The sequence below is a fragment of the Bos grunniens genome, chromosome 26 (assembly GCF_055505025.1).
Source record: "Bos grunniens cultivar Pamir isolate PY7600 chromosome 26, Bosgru_T2T1.0, whole genome shotgun sequence".
In the NCBI taxonomy this organism is placed as follows: Eukaryota; Metazoa; Chordata; class Mammalia; order Artiodactyla; family Bovidae; genus Bos; species Bos grunniens.
In genome coordinates, this window is record NC_141190.1 from 42,185,251 (window position 1) to 42,197,317 (window position 12,067).

At 52.7% G+C, this 12,067-nt stretch overlaps 1 protein-coding gene across 15 annotated transcripts in view; it reads left to right on the forward strand.

Moving 5' to 3' along the window:
* Window positions 1–12,067, forward strand: part of DMBT1 (deleted in malignant brain tumors 1) — a 64,497-nt gene that overhangs the window by 31,127 nt on the left and 21,303 nt on the right. For 7 of the 15 annotated variants that reach the window (XM_086378018.1, XM_086378025.1, XM_086378019.1 and 4 more), the window contains 15 exons: window positions 560–883; window positions 1,632–1,661; window positions 2,237–2,263; window positions 3,233–3,262; window positions 3,818–4,141; window positions 4,921–4,950; window positions 5,543–5,569; window positions 6,654–6,977; window positions 7,392–7,418; window positions 8,015–8,047; window positions 8,839–8,865; window positions 9,598–9,751; window positions 10,048–10,250; window positions 10,650–10,970; window positions 11,468–11,494. In XM_086378018.1, the coding sequence (XP_086234144.1) occupies window positions 560–883; window positions 1,632–1,661; window positions 2,237–2,263; window positions 3,233–3,262; window positions 3,818–4,141; window positions 4,921–4,950; window positions 5,543–5,569; window positions 6,654–6,977; window positions 7,392–7,418; window positions 8,015–8,047; window positions 8,839–8,865; window positions 9,598–9,751; window positions 10,048–10,250; window positions 10,650–10,970; window positions 11,468–11,494 (1,908 nt within the window). The remainder of the gene's footprint in view (window positions 1–559; window positions 884–1,631; window positions 1,662–2,236; window positions 2,264–3,232; window positions 3,263–3,817; window positions 4,142–4,920; window positions 4,951–5,542; window positions 5,570–6,653; window positions 6,978–7,391; window positions 7,419–8,014; window positions 8,048–8,838; window positions 8,866–9,597; window positions 9,752–10,047; window positions 10,251–10,649; window positions 10,971–11,467; window positions 11,495–12,067) is intronic. The other 8 variants (XM_086378029.1, XM_086378031.1, XM_086378030.1 and 5 more) reach the window with 6 other exon arrangements.

The window sequence follows — 12,067 nt, forward strand, 5'->3', positions numbered from 1 at the left end:
AGGTGGGTCCTGCTGCCTTTTGACTCCAGGACGTCCCCTCCCCCACCGTCACCCCCAGGATTCAAGCTTAAAAAAAAAAAGATTCAAGCTACACTTTGTGTGTGAAAGTACCTGAATACGTACTGAGTGGAAAAGTCTTCAGAATAACCTTGGGCTGATGGAGTGGGTTCCCACATAGGGGTGAATGGCCGAACCTGGCACCCTGGTGGGAATGGGTAGCTAGTGTAAGTGGTCTCCAGCTGCAAAAGGTCATTCTATCCCAGAGGTCTGGGATGTAAGCTGTGGGCTTCCCACCTGCATCCTGAGACAGGATTCAGTGCCTGAATTGCTGAATTTGGGGATGCCATCAGAGAACCTGCAGAGCTAGTCCACAGCGCACAGTCAAGGCTTCTATCACACGCCGTCGGAGATAAAGAGTGAGGACTACGCTCAGTCAAGTCCTTATGGACTCACTGCCTAGACCTCAGAAGCCTTTCCCCTGGAAGAAATCTGAATCTCAGTCCTCAGTGCCTTTTCCTTCAGGAGAAACAGGAGGCTGACTTTTCCTGTCTCCTTCCAGGAACCGAGTCGGGTTTGGTCCTGAGGCTGGTGAACGGAAGTGACAGGTGTCAGGGCCGGGTGGAGGTCCTGTACGGAGGCTCCTGGGGCACCGTGTGTGACGACAGCTGGGACACCAACGACGCCAACGTGGTCTGCAGGCAGCTGGGCTGTGGCTCGGCCATTTCAGCCCCAGGAAATGCCCGGTTCGGTCAGGGCTCAGGGCCCATTGTCCTGGACGACGTGGGCTGCTCAGGCCATGAGACCTACCTGTGGAGCTGCTCCCACAACCCCTGGAACACACACAACTGTGGACACAGCGAGGACGCCAGCGTCATCTGCTCAGGTGGGTCTCAAATAAGCTGGGTGCGCTTCTCTGGAGGTGGTTTCTTGCTCACATTCTGAACCCCATCGAGAAACCCTCTCTACATTTCCATTTCCCTTGAAATCCCCTTAGTGTTTTGCTTATTTATTATATAGGCTTTTGTCTGGCCCCTGGGTATGTAGCTGGAGAATTAGAACAGAAATACACACCCAGTGCAAACCAGGGGCAGAAGAGCACAGGTCTGCCAGGAGGTCTCTGAGCAGAGGGCATGGGCTGCGGCTGCTGGTGGCCTCGGTTCTGCCTTCTGAGTCCTGGACCGTGGCCCCTCCAAGGAACTGGGAAGCACGGTTTGGGCACCAGGTCTGCTGTGAGTAGGGCATTGGCCCCTGTGTGACCTGCCAGGCACCCCCTTGTCATCCCCTAAGGTCGAGCCTGACAGATCACACATGGGACTTGACCTGGAGCTGGGGCCCCGTCTCAGTGTCTCAGTGGATCCATAAAAGCTGTGGGCCTGACGAATGCTCCGGGTCCACTGTGTCATCAAGACACAGAGTCAATCACCTTGACTTTGGAAATAAGAGATGCTGGTCTGCTGGGACCTCTCAGGAGGAGCATCTTTGGAGGGTTGAGGATGACAGAGGCCCCGCCATCCATGGCAGAGCAGGTGCATGCACTGACCCCTCACCTGGCCTGCATCTTAGCATCACCCCTTTGCCCCCATGGAGCCCGTTCTGTGCACTGTGTCTGACCTGCCTTCTCTCCCCTCCAGCTGCCCAGACCCAGTCCACGGCTGTGCCAGGTGAGTCCTGCTGCCTCTTGACTCTGGATGTCCCCTCCCCCCAGTAACCCTCAGGGCCCCCAACTGGCAGCGCCAGGAGGGGACTGTGGAGGTTTTCCACCTCTCAGTACCTGCTCTGGTCACTCTAGAGCATGTAGACGGTTCCAGATGAGCCATAACACAGGCATCTGATGCTCTGGACTGCCTCAGTGATTTCAGACTCCCCAGAGCTTTGGGTGACAGGATGGTCTGTCCTGGGGTCATTTCTGCTTGAATCCATGCTCTGGACGAAGAGTTATGTGTATGGAGAGGACAGAGCTTTCTCCTGTCCTCCACCCAAGGCCGAGTCCAGGTGTTTATATTACCAAGAAGTATCCAGTCAGCAGGACATGCTGATGGCTCTGTGGGCTGTGCCGCCTCATTAGATGAGTATGTACCTTTGATGACATGATCTGGGCTCACAGCAAACTCTCAGAAAAGGCTTCTTCTTCCCGGACTGTGGAGCCCCTCAGAACCCACTGTCCTGATCCCAGTCACAGGAACTAGACCAGGATTCTACGGACCTTCTTTGTAATCCTGCTCTGTTTCCCCTCCAGATTGGTGGTATCCAACAACTGACTATGGTGAGCGTCATTCAGGTCCTGCTCAACTACCAGCATGCAACATTCCAGTCCACAGACATGGGTGTAGTTCTTGCCTCTTGGGTCCAGGTTCTGAGGTCACCACCTCATCCACTCTGGATGGTTGCCTTCACTGGCCAGAGTTATGGATAAGCTTTACCTATGAGTTGTGCCATATGTTACTCAGAATGCTTTTGTTTGCAAGTATTAGGATGGCCACTCGTGCTCTCTTAATTTGGGCTGGTGCCACGGCCTACATATTGAGGATACTGAGTCATAAGGCAACCTTCAGGTACAGCTGGATCCAGAGGTTCCAGGACTACCTGTCTTAACCACTTTTTAGACCTCTGATTTCCATGTGTTGGGCTTCATTCTAACTTTCATTCCTGTCATGGGGGCAGGGGTCAGCTCCAAGTCTACATCCCAACAGGAAGAAAGAGCCTCTTTGTTCTAGATCTTCAGCTGACAAGTCCTGGAGAGACTGGCAGACTCAGGTTCTGCCTCCTGAGTCCTGGACCATGGCTCCCCCAAGGAACTGGGAAGCACGGTCTGGGCACCAGGTCTGCTGTGAGCAGGTCAGTGCCCCTGTGTGACCTGCCAGGCACCGCCTTGTCATCCCCTAAGGCCGAGCCTGACAGATCACACACGGGACTTGACCTGGAGCTGGAGCCCTGTCTCTGCCTCAGTGGATCTATAAAAGCTGTGAGGCTGACGATTGGCTCCGGGTCCACTGTGTCATCAAGACATAGAGTCAATTACCTTGATATTGGAAATAAGAGATGCTGGTCTGTTGGGACTTCTCAGGAGGAGCCTCTTTGGAGGGTTGAGGATGGCAGAGGGCCCCCCACCCATCCATGGCAGAGCAGGTGCAAGGACTGACACCTCAGCTGCTCTGCAACTTAGCATCCCCCCCTTAGCCCACGTGAAGCCCCTTCTGTGCACTGTGTCTGACCTGCGTTCTCTCTCCCCCAGCTACCGAGACCCAGACCACGGTTGTGCCAGGTGGGTCCTGCTGCCTTTTGACTCCAGGACTTCCCCTCCCCCACCGTCACCCCCAGGATTCAAGCTTAAAAAAAAAAGATTCAAGCTACACTTTGTGTGTGAAAGTACCTGAATACGTACTGAGTGGAAAAGTCTTCAGAATAACCTTGGGCTGATGGAGTGGGTTCCCACATAGGGGTGAATGGCCGAACCTGGCACCCTGGTGGGAATGGGTAGCTAGTGTCAGTGGTCTCCAGCTGCAAAAGGTCATTCTATCCCAGAGGTCTGGGATGTAAGCTGTGGGCTTCCCACCTGCATCCTGAGACAGGATTCAGTGCCTGAATTGCTGAATTTGGGGATGCCAGCAGAGAACCTGCAGAGCTAGTCCACAGCGCACAGTCAAGGCTTCTATCACACGCCATCGGAGATAAAGAGTGAGGACCACGCTCAGTCAAGTCCTTATGGACTCACTGCCTAGACCTCAGCAGCCTTCCCCTGGAAGAAATCTGAATCTCAGGCCCCGTTGCCTTTTCCTTCAGGAGAAACAGGAGGCTGACTTTTCCTGTCTCCTTCCAGGAACCGAGTCGGGTTTGGCCCTGAGGCTGGTGAATGGAGGTGACAGGTGTCAGGGCCGGGTGGAGGTCCTGTACGGAGGCTCCTGGGGCACCGTGTGTGACGACAGCTGGGACACCAACGACGCCAACGTGGTCTGCAGGCAGCTGGGCTGTGGCTGGGCCATTTCAGCCCCAGGAAATGCCCGGTTCGGTCAGGGCTCAGGGCCCATTGTCCTGGACGACGTGGGCTGCTCAGGGCATGAGACCTATTTGTGGAGCTGCTCCCACAACCCCTGGAACACACACAACTGTGGACACAGTGAGGATGCCAGCGTCATCTGCTCAGGTGGGTCTCAAATAAGCTGGGTGCGCTTCTCTGGAGGTGGTTTCTTGCTCACATTCTGATCCCCTCGAGAAACACTCTCTACCTTTCCATTTCCCTTGAAATCCTCTTAGTGTTTTGCTTATTTAGTATATCAGCTTTTGTCTGGCCCCTGGGTATGTAGACAGAGAATTAGAACAGAAACACACACCAAAAGTGACATTAAGCCTTTTGCTCCATGCCCCAGTGCAAACCAGGGGCAGAAGAGCACAGGTCTGCCAGGAGGTCTCTGAGCAGAGGGCATGGGCTGGCGCTGCTGGTGGCCTCGGTTCTGTCTTCTGAGTCCTGGACCGTGGCCCCTCCAAGGAACTGGGAAGCACGGTTTGGGCACCAGGTCTGCTGTGAGCAGGGCACTGGCCCCTGTGTGACCTGCCAGGCACCCCCTTGTCATCCCCTAAGGCTGACCCTGACAGATCACACATGGGACTTGACCTGGAGCTGGGGCCCCGTCTCAGTGTCTCAGTGGATCCATAAAAGCTGTGGGCCTGACGAATGCTCCGGGTCCACTGTGTCATCAAGACACAGAGTCAATCACCTTGACTTTGGAAATAAGAGATGCTGGTCTGCTGGGACCTCTCAGGAGGAGCATCTTTGGAGGGTTGAGGATGACAGAGGCCCCGCCATCCATGGCAGAGCAGGTGCATGCACTGACCGCTCACCTGGCCTGCATCTTAGCATCACCCCTTTGCCCTCATGGAGCCCGTTCTGTGCACTGTGTCTGACCTCCCTTCTCTCCCCTCCAGGTGCCCAGACCCAGTCCACGGTTGTGCCAGGTGAGTCCTGCTGCCTCTTAACTTGGGATGTCCCCTCCCCAGTCGCCCCCAGGGCCCCCACCCAGTATCCCCAAGCAGGCACTGTGGAGGTTTTCCACCTCTCAGTACCTGCCCTGATTACTCTGGACCACAAAGACACTTCCAGATGAGCCATAACTCAGGCATCCTCTGGACTGTCTAAGTTACTTCAATATTTCGTGGCTACACAGTGTCTCCCCAGAGTTTTGGGTGACAGGGTGGTGTGTCCCGGGGTCTTTTCTGCTTGCACGCATTCTCTGGACCAAAAGTTATGTGTATGGAGAGGACAGAGCTTTCTCCTGTCCTCCACCGATGGCCGAGTCTAGGCGTTTATATTACCAAGAAGTACCCAGTCAGCAGGACGTGCTGATGGCTCTGTGGGCTGTGCCGCCTCATTAGATGAGTGTGTACCTTTGATGACATGATCTGGGCTCACAGCAAACTCTCAGAAAAGGCTTCTTCTCTCCGGACTGTGAAGTTCCTCAGACCCCACTGTTCTGATCCTAGTCATAGGAACTAGACCAGCCTTGATTCTATCAACCTTCTTTGTAATCCTGCTCTGTTTCCCCTCCAGATTGGTGGTATCCAACAACTGACTATGGTGAGCGTCATTCAGGTCCTGCTCAACTACCAGCATGCAACATTCCAGTCCACAGACATGGGTGCAGTTCTTGCCTCTTGGGTCCAGGTTCTGAGGTCACTACCTCATCCACTCTGGATGATTGCCTTCACTGGCCAGAGTTATGGATAAGCTTTACCTACGAGTTGTGCCGTATGTTACTCAGAATGCTTTTGTTTGCAAGTATTAGGATGGCCACTCGTACTCTTAATTTGGGTGGTGCCACGGCCTACATATCGAGGATATTGAGCCATAAGGCAACCTTCAGGTACAGCAGGATCCAGAAGTTCCAATACTCTTTGTCCCCATGCACTTTTCTGACCTCTGCTTGGTTTTGTTTATGAGCTTCAGTGTCAGGTTGCTTCCTGCCAGAGGGCGCCTGTCAGCCACAAGTCTCCTGCCACAGGAGGAAAGAGTCTTTTTGTTCTTGATGTTGAGCTGACAAGTCCTGGGGGGACTGTGAACAGCCTGCTGGTAATAGGTGCCTTCTCCCCAGTCATCTCCAAGTCCTCCAATGATATTCAACAATTCCAAGGTTATTTCAGGATTCAAGCAAAAACAAAAAAAAAGCTTCAAGCTACACTTTGTGTGTGAAAGTACATGAATACGTACTGAGTGGAAAAGTCTTCAGAATAACCTTGGGCTGATGGAGTGGGTTCCCACGTAGGGGTGAATGGCTGAACTCGGCACCTTGGTGGGAAAGGGAAGCTGTGTCAGTGGTCTCCTTTGCAGAGGCTCATTTTATCCCAGAGGTCTCGGATGTAGGTTGCCCACACAGGCTGTGGGCTTCCCCTCTTTCCACCTGCATCCTGAGACAGGATTCAGTGCCTGAATTGCTGAATTTGGGGATGCCATCAAGGAACCTGCAGAGCTAGTCCACAGTGCACAGTCAAGGCTTCTATCACACGCCATCAGAGATAAAGAGTGAGGACCACGCTCAGTCCAGTCCTTATGGACTCACTGCCTAGACCTCAGCAGCCTTCCCCTGGAAGAAATCTGAATCTCAGTCCTCAGTGCCTTTTCCTTCAGGAGAAACAGGAGGCTGACTTTTCCTGTCTCCTTCCAGGAACCGAGTCAGGTTTGGCCCTGAGGCTGGTCAATGGAGGTGACAGGTGTCAGGGCCGGGTGGAGGTCCTGTACGGAGGCTCCTGGGGCACCGTGTGTGACGACAGCTGGGACACCAACGATGCCAACGTGGTCTGCAGGCAGCTGGGCTGTGGCTGGGCCATTTCAGCCCCAGGAAATGCCCGGTTCGGTCAGGGCTCAGGGCCCATTGTCCTGGACGACGTGGGCTGCTCAGGCTATGAGACCTACCTGTGGAGCTGCTCCCACAGCCCCTGGAATTCACACAACTGTGGACACAGCGAGGATGCCAGCGTCATCTGCTCAGGTTGGTTTCCATGACCGCCATTTTAGTGAGTGATTTTCTCCCAACAAGAGCTCTTCTTTGCACTGTGCTCCAATCACACTGAGCTTCCATGGAAGATGGGCTATTTCCCTTCCTCTATCACTGATAGGTGGCGGGTGGGTTTCATGTATCCACTGCAGCCCCTTCTGTATTGGGCCCCCAGAGCAGGGGTGTGATTACAGGTTGTAAGAGCAAATTCCCCTCAGACTTTTTTCATTTGTAGAGACTGATGTTCTGAGCTTGATGTTTCATATTCAGTTCTTCTGGACAAAACCCAGGCCGCCCTTTTCAGGCCATGGAGGGACCGGGCACTCAGCATCTCTGTCTCAGGGATCTGATGGGTTTCTTGCATTGAGCCTGGGTGATGAGGTTGATCATGCTTCCTCTTTCTTGCAGCTGCACAGATCAACTCCTCAACTCCAGGTGAGTTCCAGCAGCCCCACACAGTGAGACTCCTCTCTGGGTTTCCACTTCTCACATTTATAAAAGAAGAACACCCTCTTCCTAGGGAGTCATTTCCCTCCAAGGACTCTGGAGGCTGTCCAGTGACCGACCAGTGGAATCCCCAAGACCAAGGCTGTCACTCAGCTGTCCCTGGAGGGACCTCTGGCCCCCTGCCACCTCCTGCTGCCAGTGCCTGGTCAGAGCTACTATGAGGGGAGACAGGATTAGGTCCTCTGATCATTTCTTTGAAAATAAGTGTCCCAGTCATGTCATGCAGACTGACCACTTAGAACCATGACCAAGTAGCAGACTCGCAAATATCTATCAGTTAAAAAATTTCTTCAGGTTGAAAGCAATTTCCCAAATGATCTTTTCCCACAGTGATAATATCTGCTCCTGAATCAGGTGGGAATTCTATGTACTTAGCCCACGTGGTTAGTAATACTGTAGGAGGGAATAGTCAAGCTTCTGAGAAATCCTTATTAGGACGAGGATTTCCTTTCTCCATGAAAATGATGATGATGGAATTTAACAATTTGGGGCAGCCTCCTAAAATCACTTGTTTTTCGCTCTAGGTTGGCAGCCCCCACAAACCACAACCACTCAGAGTAAGTAACACAATTTTACACCTGACCCGCAGGCCTTGGGTTTCCTCTCCCCAGGCTTGGCTGCTGGTCTCCGGGCTGCAGTCAGGGTGCTCACTCTCCAATGAGTCCACCTCTCCTGACTGTATGCCAGGTGATTACCCCAGCTGATGTCCCAACGCCAGGAGGGCTGGGCCTCTCTCCAGGCTCTTCTTTGTCCTTTACTCGTCTGACCAGGATGAGATTCCTACATCTAGTCAGTCTCTAGATGATGCTGACCACCTGTTTATGTTCAACTCCTTGCCTGGGACACTAGTCGGGGGTCAGAGCAGACTGGATGGACTCTGCTTCACTGCTGAGCTTGGTGTGTCACCAGCAAAGGCTCCCAACAGCCTGATTCTGAGTTGCCACTGAATCACTGCTCCCTACCCCACCCTGCTTCCAGATATTTCCTCTGCATGCTCACGCTTCCCTCCTCCCCACCGGGCTCCCTACAGCAGCAGCAGCTTCAGCCTGCCCCTCCCCATGATCCATTCTCTCGGTGATGGTCATCTTCAGCCAATGGCAAGGTCAATCCCTCACATCGAGGAGGGGACATCCAGTTTGTAAGAGTGAAATTGCCCAGATATTTGCTGATGTTTGTGAAGAACGATATGCGAGATTGATGTTTCCTATTCAGCTCCTGGGTGCAACTCCTAGGCCGCCCTTTTCTGGCCATGAAGGGGCCGGGCACTCAGCATCTCTCAGGAAACTGATGGGTTCATTGCAGCCCATTGTGGATGCTGAAGCTGATCATGCTACCTCTTTTCTTGCAGCACCAGGAGTCAACTTCTCCACTCCAGGTGAGCCTCGGCAGCCCCACCCAGCCAGGTTTGTCTCTGGCATTCCACCCTCTCAGGTTTCCAGAAAGAGAAGAGCAGACTCTACCTGGGGAGTCATTTCTCTCCGAGGACTCGAATCGGTTCAGTGACCAGCCGAGTCCCCAGGACCAGGGCTGTCACTCAGCTGTCCCTGGAGAGACCTCTGGTCCCCTGCCACCTCCTGCTGCCTGTGCCTGTTCAGTGAGAGAGAGAGAGGATTGGGTCCTCTGATCATTTCTATGAAAATAAGTGTCCCACTCATGCCATGCAGAACTGTGGCCATTTTCAAAACAGACGGAGTAGCAGCCTTACAGAGCTTTCTCTGCTAAATGCTCCTTCACATTGAGAGTAACCACAAATGATCTTTCCTGCTGCTGCTGCTAAGTCGCTTCAGTCGTGTCCGACTCTGTGCTACCCCATAGACGGCCACCCACCAGGCTCCCCCATCCCTGGGATTCTGCATGCAAGAACACTGGAGTGGGTTGCCATTTTTAGGGCCACTTGAAAACATCTGGTGCCAAAATTGGAAGGTGTGCTTCTGTGCACGCCAGTCCTTTTGGCCAGTCTCCGAGTAGGTGGAATGGTCAAGGCACTGAGAAGTCCTGCAGGAAGGAAAAGGACTTTCTGAGGACACTCACCCAGAAGACGACCGCTGGTCACAACACCCCCGGAGACCCACCACAATGGGAATGTTCCTCTCTCTCTGCTCTGCAGGCTCCTTTTCAAGTTGTGGTGGCTTCTTATTCAGTGCCAGTGGGAACTTTTCTAGCCCATCCTACCCAGGATACTACCCCAACAACGCCGACTGTGTCTGGGAAATACAAGTGAACCCCGGCTACCTCATAAACCTGGGCTTCGACAGTCTGCAGTAAGTAACCCCCAGGCCACTTGGAGAAGGAGGCATCTTCCATGGACCACCCTGTGGTTTGGGTTGGGTCCTGGGCCAGGAGGCTTTCCCCTCTCAGGTACCATGGACTACATTTCAGGTTTCTCTGGTCCCCACTGGGAAGTATCAGACAATACTGGGCAGTCCTTTGATCTGATTAAGAAAGAGCAAGAAGAAGATCTTAGATTCAAGGACATTTCTCATAAAGTTCAAAATAGCTACAAAGTTTATGAGCAGCAGACATCCTGATGTTGACATGAACCCCGTTTTCCATACAGGTTGGAGACACACAGTAGCTGCAGTTATGACTATGTTGAAATCCTTAATGGACCGCTGAGTAGCAATGCCTCAGCGAGGAGAATCTGTCGTTACACCAGGGAAATATTCACTTCTTATTCCAACCGATTGACTGTTCGATTTCGGAGTGACGGCAGTGTCCAAAAAACTGGTTTTTCTGCTTGGTATAACTCCTTTCCAAGAAGTGAGTACCAGACGTAGAGAAAAGATCTGTAGTTCCCAAGGGGATGGGGTTTTGGGGAAGGGGTGGATGCGGATTTGGGGATTAGCAGATGCAAACTACTACATTCAAATGGATAAACGTCAAGGTCCCACTGTAGAGAACAGGGAGCCATATTCTGTAACCTGTGAATAAACCGTGTGGAAAGAATATGGAAGCAGATGCGGAAAAGAATATATCTAGAAGATGGGGGATCTGAACTCTGTGATGTCAAGAGCCCCTTCCAGGTGGATCATGTAGCTGTTTATTCACTGATCAGTGTCATTGGGTGGCTTTTGGGATGGGGAAAGAACCAGGGGTTAATTGGCTTTGGGTATTTGCTGGGGGATGGGGTCATCACCTCTTACAGCATGTGTCTTTCAGATGTCAGCTTGAGATTGGTGAACTGGAACTCCTCCCATCCCACATGTGCTGGGCGTGTGGAAATCTACCATGGTGGCCAGTGGGGAACAGTGTGCGATGACAACTGGGACGTTCAAGATGCCCAGGTGGTGTGCAGACAGCTGGGCTGTGGATATGCAGTCTCAGCCCCAGGAAATGCCTACTTTGGCTCTGGCTCTGGTCCCATCACCTTGGATGACGTGGTGTGCTCAGGGGCGGAGTCCAATCTCTGGCAGTGCCGGAACCGAGGCTGGTTCTACCACAATTGTGGCCACCATGAAGATGCTGGAGTCATTTGCTCAGGTATTGGGTGATGTCATTTGCGGAAGGCCCCTTTCACCTCTGAGCTGCTGGACACTGGAGCGGGGGAAACTGGAGGCCAGTGACTGATGGTGTCTGTGGCTAGTTCAGGGTGTGGGGGTGGGCAGGAGCTTGTCAGAGTACCCCTTGACTTGTGCACTCGGGAGACCTTGCAGAGGCCACTTCATCTCTGGTCTTTGTGCTGATCACTCAGCTGCTATCCAGCTTACCATTACTCTCCCATTTGCTTTATGGGCTTACCTTGTGGCTCAAAGGGTAAAGAATTCACCTAAAAGCAGAAGATGCTGGTTCGATCCCTGGTTTGGGAGGAACCCCTGGAGAAGGAAATGCAACCCACTCCAGTATTCTTGCCTGGAGAATCCCATGGTCAGAGGAGCCTGGCGGGGTACAGTGCTTGGAGTCCCTAAAGTGCCCGAGATGAGTTAGCAACTGAACAACAACTTGGTGTGGAGGCTGATCATACTTCCTCTTTCTTGCAGATATACCGACCAACTCCTCCACTCCAGGTGAGTCCCTGCAGCCCCACCCAGCCAAAGCCTCTCCGGGATTCCACCTCTCAGGTTTCCAATAGAAGAGCAGCCTCCTCCTGAAGAGTCATTTCCCTCCGAGGACTCTGGAGGCTGTTCAGTGACCCTCTGGGTCCTCAGGACCAGGGCTGTCACTCAGCTGTCCCTGGAGGAACCTCTGATCCCCTGGTACCTCCTGCTGCCTGCGCCTGTTCAGAGCTGCTGTGGGGTGGAGAGGATCATGTCCTGTGATCACGTCTATGAAAATAAGTGTCCCAGTCATGCCAAGCAGAACTGTCAGCATTGTAGAACTATGACCGAATAGCAGCCCTACAGAGGTTTATCTCTTAAATAATCCTTCATGTTGAGAGCGATTCCCCAAATGATCTTTATGACACAAGGAAAATATCTGATTCTAGTATGTTTGGATGTGGTGTGTCTCTAACCCCTTTTGTCTGGTCAGTGTAAATTGGTATAATCAAGTCTCTGAGAAGTCCTGAAGTAAGGAGAACGATTTACTTTCTCCATCAAACCCTTGAGTATGGAATTAAAAAATGATCCAGCAATATCCTA